Source organism: Electrophorus electricus, chromosome 7 (assembly GCF_041902795.1).
Source record: "Electrophorus electricus isolate QZ-2024a chromosome 7, ASM4190279v1, whole genome shotgun sequence".
Taxonomy (NCBI): domain Eukaryota; kingdom Metazoa; phylum Chordata; class Actinopteri; order Gymnotiformes; family Gymnotidae; genus Electrophorus; species Electrophorus electricus.
Window position 1 is genome coordinate 3235001 of NC_137503.1, and position 15000 is coordinate 3250000.

At 50.1% G+C, this 15000-nt stretch overlaps 1 protein-coding gene across 12 annotated transcripts in view; it reads left to right on the forward strand.

Annotated features, from left to right (window-relative positions):
- Nucleotides 1–15000, forward strand: part of crocc2 (ciliary rootlet coiled-coil, rootletin family member 2) — a 43649-nt gene that overhangs the window by 17665 nt on the left and 10984 nt on the right. For 7 of the 12 annotated variants that reach the window (XM_081718027.1, XM_081718017.1, XM_081718020.1 and 4 more), the window contains 17 exons: nt 250–356; nt 1015–1221; nt 2736–2832; nt 3084–3173; nt 3361–3522; nt 3796–3995; nt 4177–4359; nt 4977–5121; nt 6262–6408; nt 6628–6858; nt 8024–8217; nt 8898–9025; nt 9472–9641; nt 10411–10590; nt 11004–11138; nt 11219–11365; nt 13388–13626. In XM_081718027.1, the coding sequence (XP_081574153.1) occupies nt 250–356; nt 1015–1221; nt 2736–2832; nt 3084–3173; nt 3361–3522; nt 3796–3995; nt 4177–4359; nt 4977–5121; nt 6262–6408; nt 6628–6858; nt 8024–8217; nt 8898–9025; nt 9472–9641; nt 10411–10590; nt 11004–11138; nt 11219–11365; nt 13388–13626 (2762 nt within the window). The remainder of the gene's footprint in view (nt 1–249; nt 357–1014; nt 1222–2735; nt 2833–3083; nt 3174–3360; nt 3523–3795; nt 3996–4176; nt 4360–4976; nt 5122–6261; nt 6409–6627; nt 6859–8023; nt 8218–8897; nt 9026–9471; nt 9642–10410; nt 10591–11003; nt 11139–11218; nt 11366–13387; nt 13627–15000) is intronic. The other 5 variants (XM_081718018.1, XM_081718022.1, XM_035524049.2 and 2 more) reach the window with 3 other exon arrangements.

Consider the following 15000-nt stretch of genomic DNA (forward strand, 5'->3'; position numbering starts at 1 on the left):
GTGTGCATCTCTGCATTTACATGTGCATGTTCATGTGTGCATGTGCTTATGAATTTGTTCCTTTATATAAATTGGCCCATATGATTTATCACAGGATATCGGCATGGGGGCTGTGTCACTGTGGTTTAAACCCAACCTATTTCTGGCTCCTTCATGACTTCCAGTATTAAATCTGCTGACCATATGATGATCTTTCAAGAGCCCCTTCTACCCCTGACACCCCCGTGTTTCCCCGCGTGCCGCCCTCAGATGAGCGCCTCCAGGTCGTGCCGTGAGCAAGCGCGAGTGCGATCCCTGTGGCGCCAGGCCGCCTCTCTGCGGAGCACCTTCACCCAGCTCCGGGCCTTTGCTGACAGGTGAGTGCGGTGACCTGTGAGCCCCTAGCCGGTCCTGTGCACCTCTCCCAAACCCGGCCCGGGGTCAAAGTTGAGGGGTCGGCAGGGTTTGCATGGCCCGTATCTCCTAGTCCACGTTGGGTGCTCTGGGGAGGAGTGAAGGTTGGAGTGCCTCTTGGGTCACTGCTGGGCCATTTCTCAGAGCGGATCTGCCTAAAAACTTGGCCTATGTTGTGCATTTGTTGAGTAATTTGCTGCAATGCGGATTACTCAACACGCAGCTAAGAAGGTTCAAGGCCTCGCTCACACACAAGACCATTCAAAGAGCTCAGTCCCTTTTAATGATATAGAACATAATAGCTTTGACCATCTGGTTCTCCTCAACTAAAAACATGATTTTCTGACCTGAGAATGCACTGAACCCTACAGCTGCACACTCTATCTATAGTAATTTAAGGTCAGGAGTATCTGAACTCCAGTTCGGTGATTTCACTGCTCAGTCACACCTGATTTAACTCTGCAATTCTTTTTTAGATGAAATAGGTATTTTTAAGCAAAGGAAGCATCAAATTGCACTGGGCTGTAGCCCTCCTGGGCCATAGCTGGCACCGCTGCATATAGAGATGAGGTCAGCTTTGTCCTCACACTTCCGCGTGACTGCGCACCTCTGCGCTTGCAGGAGCCTGTCCGACATGCGCGGGGAGTGCGCGGCCACCAGCCGGCAGCTGCAGCAGGCCTGCGTGAGCCTGGAGGTGGCCGTGGGCGAGCGAAGCGCCGCCGCTGGCCTGGAGGCCTCGGCACTGGAGAGGCAGCTGAGGGACAAACTGAGAGAAGCCATGCATCTCCAAGGTCGCTTCGACGCAGAGAAGGTGGAGCTCAACTCCAGGTTATTAACCGCAATGCTCTTAAGCTTTTCACCTAGTGGCATCATGACGTGGTGACATGCGTTCTTACTATTGTCATAGCAATAAAAGCACTGTTGTATTGTTTACGGGCAACATATATTTTATGCGCTCTGAAGCCAAGGTTTCCCAGATGCCATAATGGTGAATTATTGCTGTCTTGATTTTTAAAACTCTAATATATCCTAGATGGGTCACCGAACAAGTGTTCACACATAACATGGATCGCCTTAGGCACCGTCCATCTGGGAGAAAGGCTGAAAAAAGAGAAAGAGAGAGAGAGAGGGAGAGAGAGAGGGAGGGAGGGAGAGAGAGAGAGAGAGAGAGAAACTAGATTCCTTTCCTTTTTAGTGAGCAGTTGAGCAGTATCCAGTTCAACCTGGAATGACTCTTTCATGTTCCACGTTACTGCCCTTGTTTGATGGTTTCTTTCGAGGCTGTCTTCGTGGGACTGGCTGGACATGGCTTGTATCCTTTGATGAGTTTAGTCACTGCACCTCTGCACACTTAGATCTTTTAATCAGTGACAGTTGTACAGTGGGGGGGGGGGGTCACACTCCTCCATGACATATGACCCTTTTACTGATTGTAATTGCGGAGGGGGGAAGGTCTGAGGATGGATGTGGGTCAGACGAGAGCTCTGCAGGGACGCATAAACGCTACGTATTTTCACCTCTGCTTAACACACGCAGGCCGAGAAGAAGCCATCTGCACGACTGCTGCAGAAATCCGACATAGCGTAGGCCAGTGAAATGTCACGCTGACATCATTAGGCATCCGGTCCAGATCTCCGACAAAGCTCGGATGATATCAAAAATATATATGGCTGAACAACCACAGAGCATCGCCTGTGTTCAGCTGATTACAGCCGTGCACCTGTCTGGGTCTTTGATAGCTGTACGTGTAGTGTTTTAACTTTGACAAAAAGTCATATGCTGACATTCTCCACACAATAACACTTTTAAAGCACACTGTTTAGGAGGCCATGTTACATAAGCCCATCATGACAGCCAAATTAAATGTATATAACGTTTACAAATGCTTATTCCAACAAGCGTAAGCTCTTATGAAAGCTGCTTTTATCAGTTTTGATGTCAGTGGGTTTTTTTGTGGGGTATTTTTTTTGAGGGGGTATGTCAGGGTGACATAATGCTATGGTATAAAGCAGCTTGCCAAGAGAATCTGTTGGTAAAATGTAACAAAAGTTAGGACTTCACAAAGATGCTCTGTAGTATCTTATGTATATATCTCCTGTTTAATCACGTCATGACGGGCATATGTAGGTGTCAAGAACCTTCTAAACAGTGCCTTTCAGTAAATGCTACCTTCTACAGTGCGTGTGTGTGTGTGTGTGTGCATGCGTGTGTGCGTGCGTGTGTGTGTGTGTGCGTGCGTGTGTGTGTGTGTGTGTGTGTGTGTGTGTGTGTGTGCGTGTGTGTGTGTGTGTGTGTGTGTGTGTGTGTGTGAATTTTATTTCCATATATAAATGTCTTTGTAGGATCCTGCAACTTGCAGACCTGGTGAAGCATCTCAGAAGCCAGAACTCTGAGAAAGAGAGCAGTCTGGAAGCTTTGCAGGACAGTCTGGACACAGTGGTGAGCCCCTGGGGAAGCTGGGTAGCGGGCTGGAGGAACGTGGGACCACAGTCTGTACCCCATAGCCTTGATGGCCCCTGCTTCCTCTATGGCTCTTCTCTGTGGTGTGTCGGGGGGCTCCACACAGACTCCTCTCCTGAATGCTTCTTCTGATGGCTTTAAGATTCGCTTTTTGTGTATTATTTGGTTTTTGTTATTTATTAACAGCAACAATGATAATAATAACTTTTGGTAAACTTGTTAAATCTCAGGAACTGAGCCGAGCTGAAGAGAAAGCTGAAAAGGCGTCACTGCGCAGCGAGATCAGCAGGCTACAGCAGATCCTCCTCACTGTCCACCAGGTCATACACACGGGACCCCGGGTCCCGCCTACTAGCCACGACAAAACGGGTGGCAAACCCAGACCTGGAGCAGGGTTGACCTAGTCGCACTGTGGGGTTAGAGAAGGTGGACTGGGTAAAGAAACGCTCGTCGTGACAGAGTTCACTCAAATGTTTCTGGTTAGCCTCCCTCTCATTTTCTTCGCAGAGTGTTTGTGAGGATGCAGACGCCGGCGGCTCAGAGAGCCAGGGAGAGGAGCTCACCGCCGCTCTGCTGTCGGCCCCTTCAGCGCCTCACACCCCTTCGGATTGTGAGAGCACTCTAATCGCCATACAGAGAGCCCTGACTCGTCGACAGAAACAAACTCGGGTCAGTGGGACCGGTCAGAGAGCCTTGCATTGTCATATTGGGGGCTGTCAAATGGCTTGAAATGATTGTCCCAGTGTAATTTTACTATGAAGAAGAGGCTTAGTAAGCAAAGAGAAAAACAATCAAGAGCTTAAACTCAGAACACAAAAGCTCCGATAGTCTCTGACAAGCTGTTGGTGGAGTGTCTAGTTCTACGAAGCACGTTAAGGCTTCTGCTTTGCATCGAGGGCAACAGATTATGGAGCACCCGATTACCGAGTCTCTTCCCGGCAGGAGCTCCAGGTGCGTAGCGGGGCCGCGCTGGACCAGGCCGCAGCCCTGACGGAGCAGCTGCAGCAGGCGGAGGCCGAGCGCCGGCTGCTGGAGAGCAGGGTCCAGCAGCTGGAGCGGGAGGTCCAGCGGGCCGAGCGAGCCAGGGAGGAAGGCAGCCGCGAAACCCAGACACTGCACGCTTCGCTGGGAGTAGTCGCCAGGTCAGCCTCCCCTCTGGACACCTGCTGGCTGAGCCGCTCTTCCTGAAGACTTCCTGAAGAGGAAGAGGAACGGAATCACTGCAGTCTGCAGGGGGGGTTTAGGGGTTTAGATGACCCCTCTCACTCTCTTACTCTCTCTCTCTCTCTCTCTCTCTCTCTCCCTCTCTCTAACCTCCTCTAGTGAGAAGGATAAGCTAGAGACGCATGTCTCAGCCCTGCGCCGCCAACTGGATGCTGAGCGCGCGGAGGCGGAGCGTCTGCGGAGCTCCGCCCAAGATGTCCAGCGGCAGTGGGACCTCCTCCGGCAGCAGCGCGAGGACCTGGAGAGACAGCTGGCTCGCGAGCGTGCCGAGGCTGAGAGGGGGTAAGCCGTTGCGAGAGCCAGGCTGTAACCGTCATCTCAACGCCCTCAACCCTCACCCAACCCCCAACCCCCCTCCTCAGCCCCCCGTTTGTTTACAGTCAGTATCACTAACACATGTTTTCCTCAACAAGGCCTCATACCAAGCCAAGACTGCATTTTTCTTTACAGATGCCACTGAAAATGAAGACACTTTCTTTTCCTAGTCCTGTGCTAATGACCTTAACTTGGTGTTTGGTGACGTTTTCGGGATTCCCGTTTCGGTGACACGTTAAGTGGGTTCTGAGGGCATGAGCTCTGTACAAAGTCACTATATTTGTGAAGGAGATTTGACCTGTGACCTCTACGCTGTTCCCTTCCCACATAGAGGAAGGAACAGGCACTCAGGTGGTGTTTACATAAACCTTTCCTGGCTTGTCTTTCTCTGAGTGTGTGTCCTGAGTTTTCGGAATGTTTGTGAGTGTTTTTGTGTTTGAGTGTTTGTCTATAATTAAATGAGGGTTTGTGTCACTCCTCGGGATCACTGGATGGAGCATTCTATTTCTGTGTATGCACTCACGTATAGATGTGTGTGTGTGTGTGTGTGCGCGTGCGTGTGGTTGTGGGCGTGTTTTCTATAGGCAACGAACTATTGACCAACTGGAGGCTAAGCACTCAGAAGTGCGTAAAGAGTTGGTGTGTGTGAAAGAGGCCCTGAATCAGCTCACACTGCAGAAAGAGGTTGTAGAAGATGAGAAGGGCAGTCTGGCCCAGGCTCTCTCTAAGGTACTGCACACACACTCACACTCACACACTCACACACACACAGATGCATACTCACACACACACACACACTTACACACTCACACACACACACACACACACACACACACAGATGCATACTCACACACACAGATGCATACTCACACACACACACACAGATGCATACTCACACACACACACACACACACACACACACACACACACACACACACACACATACACACACATGCTTACTGACTTACTCACCTCCTCAGTAACCCAAAGCCATTATCCACACTGCCACATGTTCCTACTTTGGACCAGGACTGTTCTCACCTGTATACTCCTGCTGTGAAATACACTCTGGCCACAGTAATAAATACACTCTGGCCACAGTAATAAATACACTCTGGCCACAGTAATAAAACTGTGTTTATGCAGATTTTCATGCATTATTTATCCACTAAGTAAATAATGTTTTTGGGGGTTTTTTTCATTTCCTGCCAAAATTCCAGCTCCATTGCTGAATTACTGGAATTGGTGTTTACGCTGACCTTCCACTGGCTACGCAGTCCTACTTATGTTGCACTGTTTGATGTTCTCCTCGCAACACTGCGTTCGTGAGATTTTTCATCTCCAAGTCAGCGAGCAGCTGCCTGTTTGTAACGGTAGCTGGTGTAGATGCTATGGTAGAGTTTTGGCGGTTTCGAAGGCGCTCTGTGCCGGTGAGAGTGGCACGTCCATTAGAACGCGTGCCAGACGAGGAGACGACCTGAAAATGTCCCAGCAGTGTCGTGCAGGACCGGGCGGGTAAATGAAATGCGGGACATCGGGAAAAGGTGATTTAAGAGAAAAATAATAAAAGACATGCTTGAGTCAGCCGAATAAAGACAGAACCAGGCCTCCCACAAAACAAATTAGGTTCATATGGCACAGAAAGAATCCATGCCAAGAAAATGCTCGACAGAATGTGCATAGAATTGGCAAGAAAGTACTTAGAATCAGTAAGTTACTCTTGGAAATCTGTCGATCCGTCAGAGGTCAGAGTGTCCGGCGAGGAAGGAATGTTAGGAACAGTAGTGTTGTATTAACCAGCGGTTTGGTCTCATGACCTGCCCTAAAGGTGAACTGTTCAAATTAGCTGAACCCTGCTAACACATGCAGGTGGAGTCCCAGAATGCTGAGCAGGAAGTGGCACTCGCTAAACTCCAGAGCGAGGAGGCGGCGCTCCAAGACTCCTTAGCCAAGATGGCCGCCCTGACTGAAGGGCTGGCTAAGGACAAGGTGGAGCTGAATCGTGTACTGCTACAGGTCTGACACCTTGCAAATTTAACACCTACCTACGCCATGTTTAATGTGCTCACATGAAAATTGCTGTTCGCTATCTTGTTGCTTTGTCAGCGCAGTCTTGCAGGAAGTGACTTGAACAAGCTATTGCTTGGTGTGTGTTTCACACACACGTATAATGTAGGGGGTAAATGCCGTTCTCTGGGTTCACCCAAATGCTCGACCTCTGACTTTTGCCCTAAGGCGGAGGCCGAGAAGGCGGAGCTCGGCGAGCGAACGCGGGAGGCGGAGCTGGAGCGGGCAGCGGCCCGGGAGGAGCTGGCGCACGTGCAGCAGGAGCTACTGGACACCACGGCCGAGAAGCGCGCGCTGGAGGCCTCGCGCGTCCACCTTCAGGAGGCCCGCGCGAGCCTGGAAGCGGAGTTGACCCTGCTGCAGAAGGAGAGGGCCTCGGCCCTGGAGCAGCTCGCGCAGGTCAGCACCTCCGGCCCTGGGCCCGAGCACCTGGGGTTCTCCGCGTGATTCAGAGGCCCCTAGCTGCACTCCAGTACGGCTCAGCGCCGCGCCGACAGGCCGGGGAGAGATATCGGACGCATCTGCCATACTACTCAACACCTAGCTGCGAGCGTTCCGAAGGCGAGCCTCGGCCCAGGCGTGATTTATCGGCCTCCGAGGAGCTCAGAGGAGAAGGGGGCAGGGAAGCCTTTATGTATGGAGAGGAGCACAGCACAGATAGATATTACAGACGTTCAATACTGCGGCGAGAGAACGACGGGTCAGAACAGCAGTAAATTAGCAGTCCGATCTTTTGTGTGTGAAGCAGTGAGCTTAGTGATGAACGAGCTTCGGTTATTGCGCCAGGCTGGAACACGCCGAGTATTTTCTGGGTTAATTGAGTCTATCTTAATAAACTATTAGTTTGATAAAAAGTGATTTCTACATTTACCTTTATTGTGCATGGATAGGTAGGAATAGTTGCACTTCTCCAGTGATCAGTTTTAAATCTCACTTTGACCTCACTAACCATTTCTTCAACTCTTTCACTTTGTGAATGCTGTAAAATTGACGGTGTGAGCTTGGCACCTCATCTGAACTTTCCTTGTGCCTGATGGCGAATGGCTCACTACACGCTCGGTAGGGAACAGTCTTCTGTTTCAGGGAAATATTTGGCAACCTGCTGTTTGGCTGTGTGCAGTAAACACTTTGGCCCAGTTCCTTCGAGTCACAGTTCCAGCTGAGTCATTGACACCGATTGACGCATTAACAAATTCCAAGGTTTCGACTTGTGATCTCATTTATGATCATATCACAGTGAATATTTTGTCCGCTGATGGGGAATATTTGACTTTGTTGGCGTTTAATATGACCAGGGCTTGGAAAATGAATAATAAGTAAATTTTACTGGACTGGACAGTAGAAAAATTTAAATAGCTGTGTGTGTGTGTGTGTGTGTGGGTGGGTGTGTGTGTGTGTGGGTGTGTACATATGTCTTTGCATGTATGTGTGTGTGTGTGTGTGTGTGTGTGTTTGCAATGTGTGTTGTGTGATGTATTTGTGTCATGTGAATGTGAGTACATGCTTGTGTGTATATTGTTATGTATGTATATATCTACATACGTATGTATGTGTGTGTATTTAGGTGTGTTTGCAGAAGCAGGCAGCCTCGGAGCAGCTAGAGATCTGTCAGAGGGACGCCCAGGTCCAGGAAGTCTCCCTGCAGCAGACCGGCCGAGAGAGAGAGCAGCTCGTGAAGGACAAGGCCAGTCTGAGTGTCCAGCTCACCACGGAACAGCGCAAAGCCAAGGCACTAGCCCAAGAGCTCGCTGCTCTCTGGTGAGCCAGTGTGCGTGTGTGTGTGTGTGTGTGTGTGTGTGTGTGTGTGTGTGTGTGTGTGTGTGTTTGCCTATTGGTCTGTGTGGCTTTTAGTTAGTGAATGTGGACTACATGTTTGTATTTGTGTTGGATTCAGGGGCTGGCAGGCAATGTGGAGCCCCTGTGTTTGGAGCAGGGTTTGAGCAGTAATCAATAGGGCCTTTTCAATCATTGAAGGCTTCCTAATGACAGTGCGCCTCGTCACCCCGGCAGTGGAGCTGGGGCAACACGAGCTTGCTGCGCCCTGAATTATGACCGGCCGCCTCTCTCAGATTCTGCGCAGTAGTAGACAGCAGCATCCAGGCAGTGACAGAGATTAAGTGTTCACAGGCTCATATTTTTCTCCTTCTCGTGTGAGAATTAAGTGATTGTAAGCTGTATACTGAATTAAAGTACTGGATACTGGATAATGAATTAAAATACTAGAGACTAGATACTGGATACTGAATCAAAATACTGGATACTGGATACTGAATTCTGAATACTGAAAAAACCTTGTGACTTTGAAAGTTGTATCCATTTGAATCTCAGAAACCATAAACAGCTCCAACTCTCTCTCTCCTCTCTCTCTCCTGTTCCTTCTCTCTCCTCTGATCCCCCCCCCCCCACCCTTTCTTGCCATCCAATCATTTTTCTCTCAGCTCTGAGAGAGAGACCCTCGAGGTGGCCCTATTTGATGGGCAGGAGTTGATTTCGTCACTGGAGGCCAATCGGGCTCGGCTGGAAGCGGAGCGGTCTCGTCTCCAGCAGGCTAACGAGGCTCTGACGCGTGAGTGTCTCTCCGGGAGGCCCCCATCCCCTCCGACTGCAGCCAGGCCGGGCTGGTCGGCCATCGGGCCCCTCCAACGGCCCACGCGGGGCCCATATTTTAGCCCAGAGCTTGGGAACGGCTGGCCTGAATGGTCAGCAGCTCTCTCCTCAAGACCTTGGTGCCGTCCCCACGCAGAAAGTGTCCACATTAAACACTATTTATCTGCCAGAACTGTCACTATGTATTGTGTAATGATACTCCGAATTAGCATTATGTTATCATATATACCCACTGAACTGAGGGTCGTACAGGTCAAATCAGCATTTGTGTGTGTCTGTGTTCGCGTGCGTGCGTGCGTGCGTGTGTGCGTGCGCCTGTACGTGTGAACATGTGTGCGTGTGTGTGAGCATACGCACACACCTGTGTGGGTGTTTGTGTGTGTGTATTTATGCATGTGCGTACAGGTGACTTGTCCCATTCCGAAAGTGAACTGGAGGAGCAAGTGTCCCAGGCCCTGCACGAGAGGCAGGCTCTGGAGGAGAAGCTCGCTCGTGCAGAGAGAAACGCCCAGGATGTTCTCACTGCTGCTCAGCACAGTCATCAGGAGCAGCTGGAAGCTGAGCGCAAGGACAGGGTACCACTCTGAGCCTCACGTGTGCAGTGGACTACAAAACCCATAATGCAGTAGCTCCCAGTACCTTCTCCACCTGATATGCTCCAAGTACTTCCATTATCTGTCATTACTACTGGAAACTAAACATGGATATCATGTTTATTGCGAAATAAAGAATAGAGGAAATATGCTGTACTGGTAATGGAGCTGTGGTGTGCTGACCTGTGTTGTGTATCAGATTTGTGGTGTGTTGACCTGTGTTGTGTATCTGAGCTGTAGCTCACTGTAGTGCACGGTATTGCACTGTAGCTCATTGTAGTGTACTGTAGCTCATTTGCCTTATTGTAATGCACTGTAGCTCACTGTAAGTGCACTGTAAGTGCATTGTAGCATACTCTACCTCATTGTAACTCACTGTAGTGCACTGTAGCTCACTGTGGCTCATTATAATGCACCGTAGCTCAACATAGTGCCCTATAGCTCATTGTAGTGCACTGTAGCTCACTGTGGCTCACTGTATTGCACTGTAGCTTATTGTATTGCACTGTAGCTCATTTGGCTTATTGCAATGCACTGTAACTCACTGTGGCTCATTGTAGTGCACTGTGGCTTGTTGTGGTGCACTGTAGCTCACTGTGGCTCATTGTAGTGCACTGTGGCTCATTGTAATACACTGTAGCTCACTGTGGCTCACTGTATTGCAGTGCACAGTTGTATTGCCTGGAGAAGGCCCACACGCTTGCGTGATGCCCTGACCTCCCCTGCGCACTGCGCACCTGCTCTGCCCCAGCAGTGTGTGCAGCTGGAGCTGATGGCGCAGAGGAAGCAGGCGGAGGAGAGGCTGCGGGCGGAGTGCGAGGAGACGCGTCTGCGCAGTCGGCACGCACAGCAGCAGCTCCAGGAGGAGCTGGCCAAGACGCAGCAGTACTGCACAGACACCCTGCTGCAGGCCGAGGCTGACAAGCAGCAGGTGGGCGGGGGTGCGCGCACGTGTGTGCATCTGTATGTGTATATGTGTGCCTGTGTTTGTATATGTGCATGTGCGTGGGTGTATGTGTAGGTGTGGATGTGGGCCTGTGCGTATGTACGTGTAACGGTGTGGGTGTGTGGGTGGGTGGGTGTACATGTGGTAGTGTGAGAGGGTGAGTTTGTAAGGGTATGAGTGTGTGTGTGTGTGTGTGTGTGTGTGTGTGTAAGTATGTCTATCAGACTATCAATGGAACAAATCTAAAACTACAATTAAATGAGAAAACTGTATTACCAGCGGTTGAGAGTTCCCTTGTAGAATGTTCTCTGTAGTCGATTGGTGGTGTGAATGGGGTTTGGAGTCTGGTTCTCGCCTGGATTCGAGCTGACCAAGCTGATGCTTGCGTGCTTTGGCAGGCTCTGTCTGAGATGGAGCTGGAAAAGACAGCCCTGACCGAGCGCATCCTCGCGTTGCAGTGCACCATGGAGACTGCCGCCCTGGAGACGGAGCGCATGCGCCGAGACTTCCTGAGCAAACAGGAGCAGGACAAGGTGTGTTGCCCCAGCAAACCCGGCGACTGAGTGTCCTGCCATCATGGTGACTTATCATATGCCCCGCGCCTTTTCCCCAGCAGGACGCAGTGGCAGGCCTGCAGATGGAGCTGCTGCAGCTTCATGCACGCTTCGACGAGTCCCTGAGTTCTCGCGAAGTCTCGGAGAAGAGACTGAGTGAGCAGGTCAGGGAGCTTTCTCTGCACAGACTCCAAGCCCAGCAAGAGGTGAGGTGATTGCATCCCCCCCATTCATTTGTATTGTCCTTAGCATTAGAAAAAGACATCCTGTTGGCCGACAGAGTGAATATTATGCACCTCGGGCGGTGGGTTTATTTGCACAGGCTGGGGAGTGTTCCCTGAAGAGGCTTGTGGGAACCCGGTTTGGACCAATGATCTTCTCCGGTGCTGGGGAGAAGGCTTGTCCACTGCATGCTGCTGTTGCTGTTGGCTCTTTTCCATGGCCAGAATCGCACCGCTCAGTGCCATGCATGTTGGTGCCTGTGCAAGTCCAGCCCAGTCTTATTAGTCTGAACTCTCCCTCTTTCTGACCACTGAATGAGAGAAGGCCCCAGCACACTGTCCACTCTGTCTCCTCATAGCGGTAGACTGTTACAGCTGTGCCTGTGCATTTGTGTGTGGTGTATGTGTGTGTGTGTGCGCGTGTGTGTGTGTGCGTGCACGCATGTCTGTGTGTGTGTGTCTCTGTGTGTGTGCGTATGCACGCGCGTGTGTGTGTGTGTGTGCGTGCGTGCGCACGTGTCTGTGAGTGTGTGTGTGTGTGTGAGTGTGTATGTGTGTGAGTGTGTGTGTGCGTGTGTTTTTGTGTGTGTGTGTTTTTGTGAGTGTGTATGTGTGTGTATGTGTGTGTTTGTGTTTGTGTGTGTGTGAGTGTGAGTGTGTGTGTGTGTGTGTGTGTGTTTTCTCTCCTTGTGATTATTTTTATTGATCCTCCTCTGACATACTGTGGTCAGACGATGACAAACCACCAGCAGTAAGGGAGGGGGTGCTGGTCAGGAGCAGGAATAAAGGGAGGGAGCAATGGAGAGAGAGAGAGAGAGAGAGAGAGCGAGAGAGAGAGAGAGAGCGAGTAAAGATGAAACGAGCAACAGTACGGCAAGAGAAAAGGGACATGGTCTGTTTCTGCGATGGACTTCATCATCTTCTTAAATAATCTGGTGTTGGGATGTTTATTTTTAGTTTTTATTTTCCTTGCAAATATCAGCCAGCGAGAAGACTCGTATGTCTGCTGCACAGAGCGCGTCCATCCATGTGAGGACCCAACCCCCCCACCCCTGAACTACCCCTCCCTTTCACCTTCCATATCAGTGACCTCATCACAGGCACCCTTGGCCGGAATGGTACGGCGTTCGTTTTCTCGCGTTAGGATTTATGAGGGCTCTTGTGTGGCCCTGTTACTGACAGCTCTTCCCAACGCACGCACGCTCTCGCCCACAGAGGAGCCATGGTTCCAGTCAGGCTGCTGACTCAGCCTGCACTGTCTATTCCTTTGTTATTCCATTCACTCACTCTCTCTCTCTCTCCCCTTCTCACTCCACTTTTCTCTCTTTCCCTCCTTCTCCCCCCTCCCCCCTTCTATTGTTCTCTCTTTATCTCCGTGCCGCTCCCTCTCTCCTCACTGGCTTTGCTTTCTCTCCAGCAAGACTGGCACGGGCGTCAGACAGCCCAAAAGGAGGCCCGCACTGCTGTGCGCTCTCACGGATGAGTAGGTGCATCCCGAGCAGGTCCAATGGCAAGGCCCACGTGGCTGACCCAGCCCTGCCCATGTCCCGCCCCCCGCCATCCTGCGCCCACACACACACCTCCCGTGGGTTTGCCATACCTTAGTAAAGTCATCATTTTCAAACCTGCATCGCTGTTTGCTCCGAAAGCCATGCTGAAGGCCAGAGCTGCTGCTAGGAACCGCGTGACTCGCACGATCGGACTGCTGAATCGTGCAGGGAAGCGGAATTTTGCTAATAGCCTTTGTCTCCATTTCTTTCAACCCATGGAAAGCGGAGCAGTTCCTCAGCACACTCATGCCGCGTATGGAATACAGCCGTCTGCATCCTGTCCGTCAACTGGAGCAATAATACGATATGATTTAAATAGCTATCATGTGTACAGTATGCCTGCCTTTGAGAACATAACGGTTAACCAGTTCAAATGCTTATGAGAGAAAAAAAAACATCTACCTACGACATACCCTTCTCTCCTCTTCTCCTCTCTCCTCTTCTCCTCTTCTCTCAGGTGGAGCGCTTGCAGAGGGATCTATCCGAGGCAGAGGAGAGCCGAGACGCCGGGCGCAGGGAGCTGATCCAGGCCTGCCGGGAGCTGGAAGAGTGTGCCCAGGAGCGGGATGCCCGACGCATAGAGTGCATGGAGCTCCAGAGGGCTCTGGGAGACGAGAGCAGGATGAAGGAGGCCATGCAGTCGTCCAACCAGGAGCTCCGCGCCGCCGTCAAGAGGGCCGAGAACGACAATAACAGGTCCTGCAAGCACTCACTCACAGCCATGCCAGCCCAGGCTCGTAGCTACGCCCCTGCGCTGGCATCTTTGCCTGGCTGGTGGAAAAAGTTCTGCCTGTATTGCAATGGCAGATTTCTTACATTATCCGGGACACACTGTAAATTACATCTCGAATAAGGACAGATCACTTCCCTAGTTGAAAAGACATCCATCACAAGGCATCACCACTGAAGAGCTTCCTGGTTTAAAGTTGTTCGGAGTGGCGGTAAATCAAGGTGCTTTCGATTCGCTGCCGTGAGAGAATTTTTTTGCCGTCCTCTGTCTCTGCCTACCAGTCTGGAACATTTCAGCCTCACCCGGACGTTCACGAGGTCAGCGGTCTCTCTGACCAGCGAGATTTTTCCCATCTAACATCGGCATTAACCAAGCATGGCCGCAAATAACATGGTTTGTTTGCAGCCTCCGAGTCCAAGTCTGTCCTGACCCCGATGTGGTTTGTGACTCATAGGAGGCTGACTTTAACTCAGAGCTCAAACCTGGCCCTTGGGATTTAATATTACTAACACTGCTATACTACTGAACACGCTGGCTCCTTTAATATTACTAACACTACTATACTACTGAACACGCTGGCTCCTTTAATATTACTAACACTACTATACTACTGAACACACTGGCTCCTTTAATATTATTAACACTACTATTCTACTGAACACGTTGGCTCCTTTAATATTACTAACACTACTATACTACTGAACACGCTGGCTCCTTTAATATTACTAACACTACTATACTACTGAACACGCTGGCTCCTTTAATATTATTAACACTACTATTCTACTGAACACGCTGGCTCCTTTAATATTACTAACACTACTATACTACTGAACACGCTGGCTCCTTTAATATTGCTAACACTACTATACTACTGAACACGCTGGCTCCTTTAATATTGCTAACACTACTATACTACTGAACACGCTGGCTCCTTTAATATTGCTAACACTACTATACTACTGAACACGCTGGCTCCTTTAATATTACTAACACTACTATACTACTGAACACGCTGGCTCCTTTAATATTACTAACACTACTATACTACTGAACACGCTGGCTCCTTTAATATTACTAACACTACTATACTACTGAACATGCTGGCTCCTTTAATATTATTAACACTACTATTCTACTGAACACGCTGGCTCCTTTAATATTACTAACACTACTATACTACTGAACACGCTGGCTCCTTTAATATTATTAACACTACTATTCTACTGAACACGCTGGCTCCTTTAATATTACTAACACTACTATACTACTGAACACGCTGGCTCCTTTAATATTATTAACACTACTATTCTACTGAACACGCTGGCTCCTTTAATATT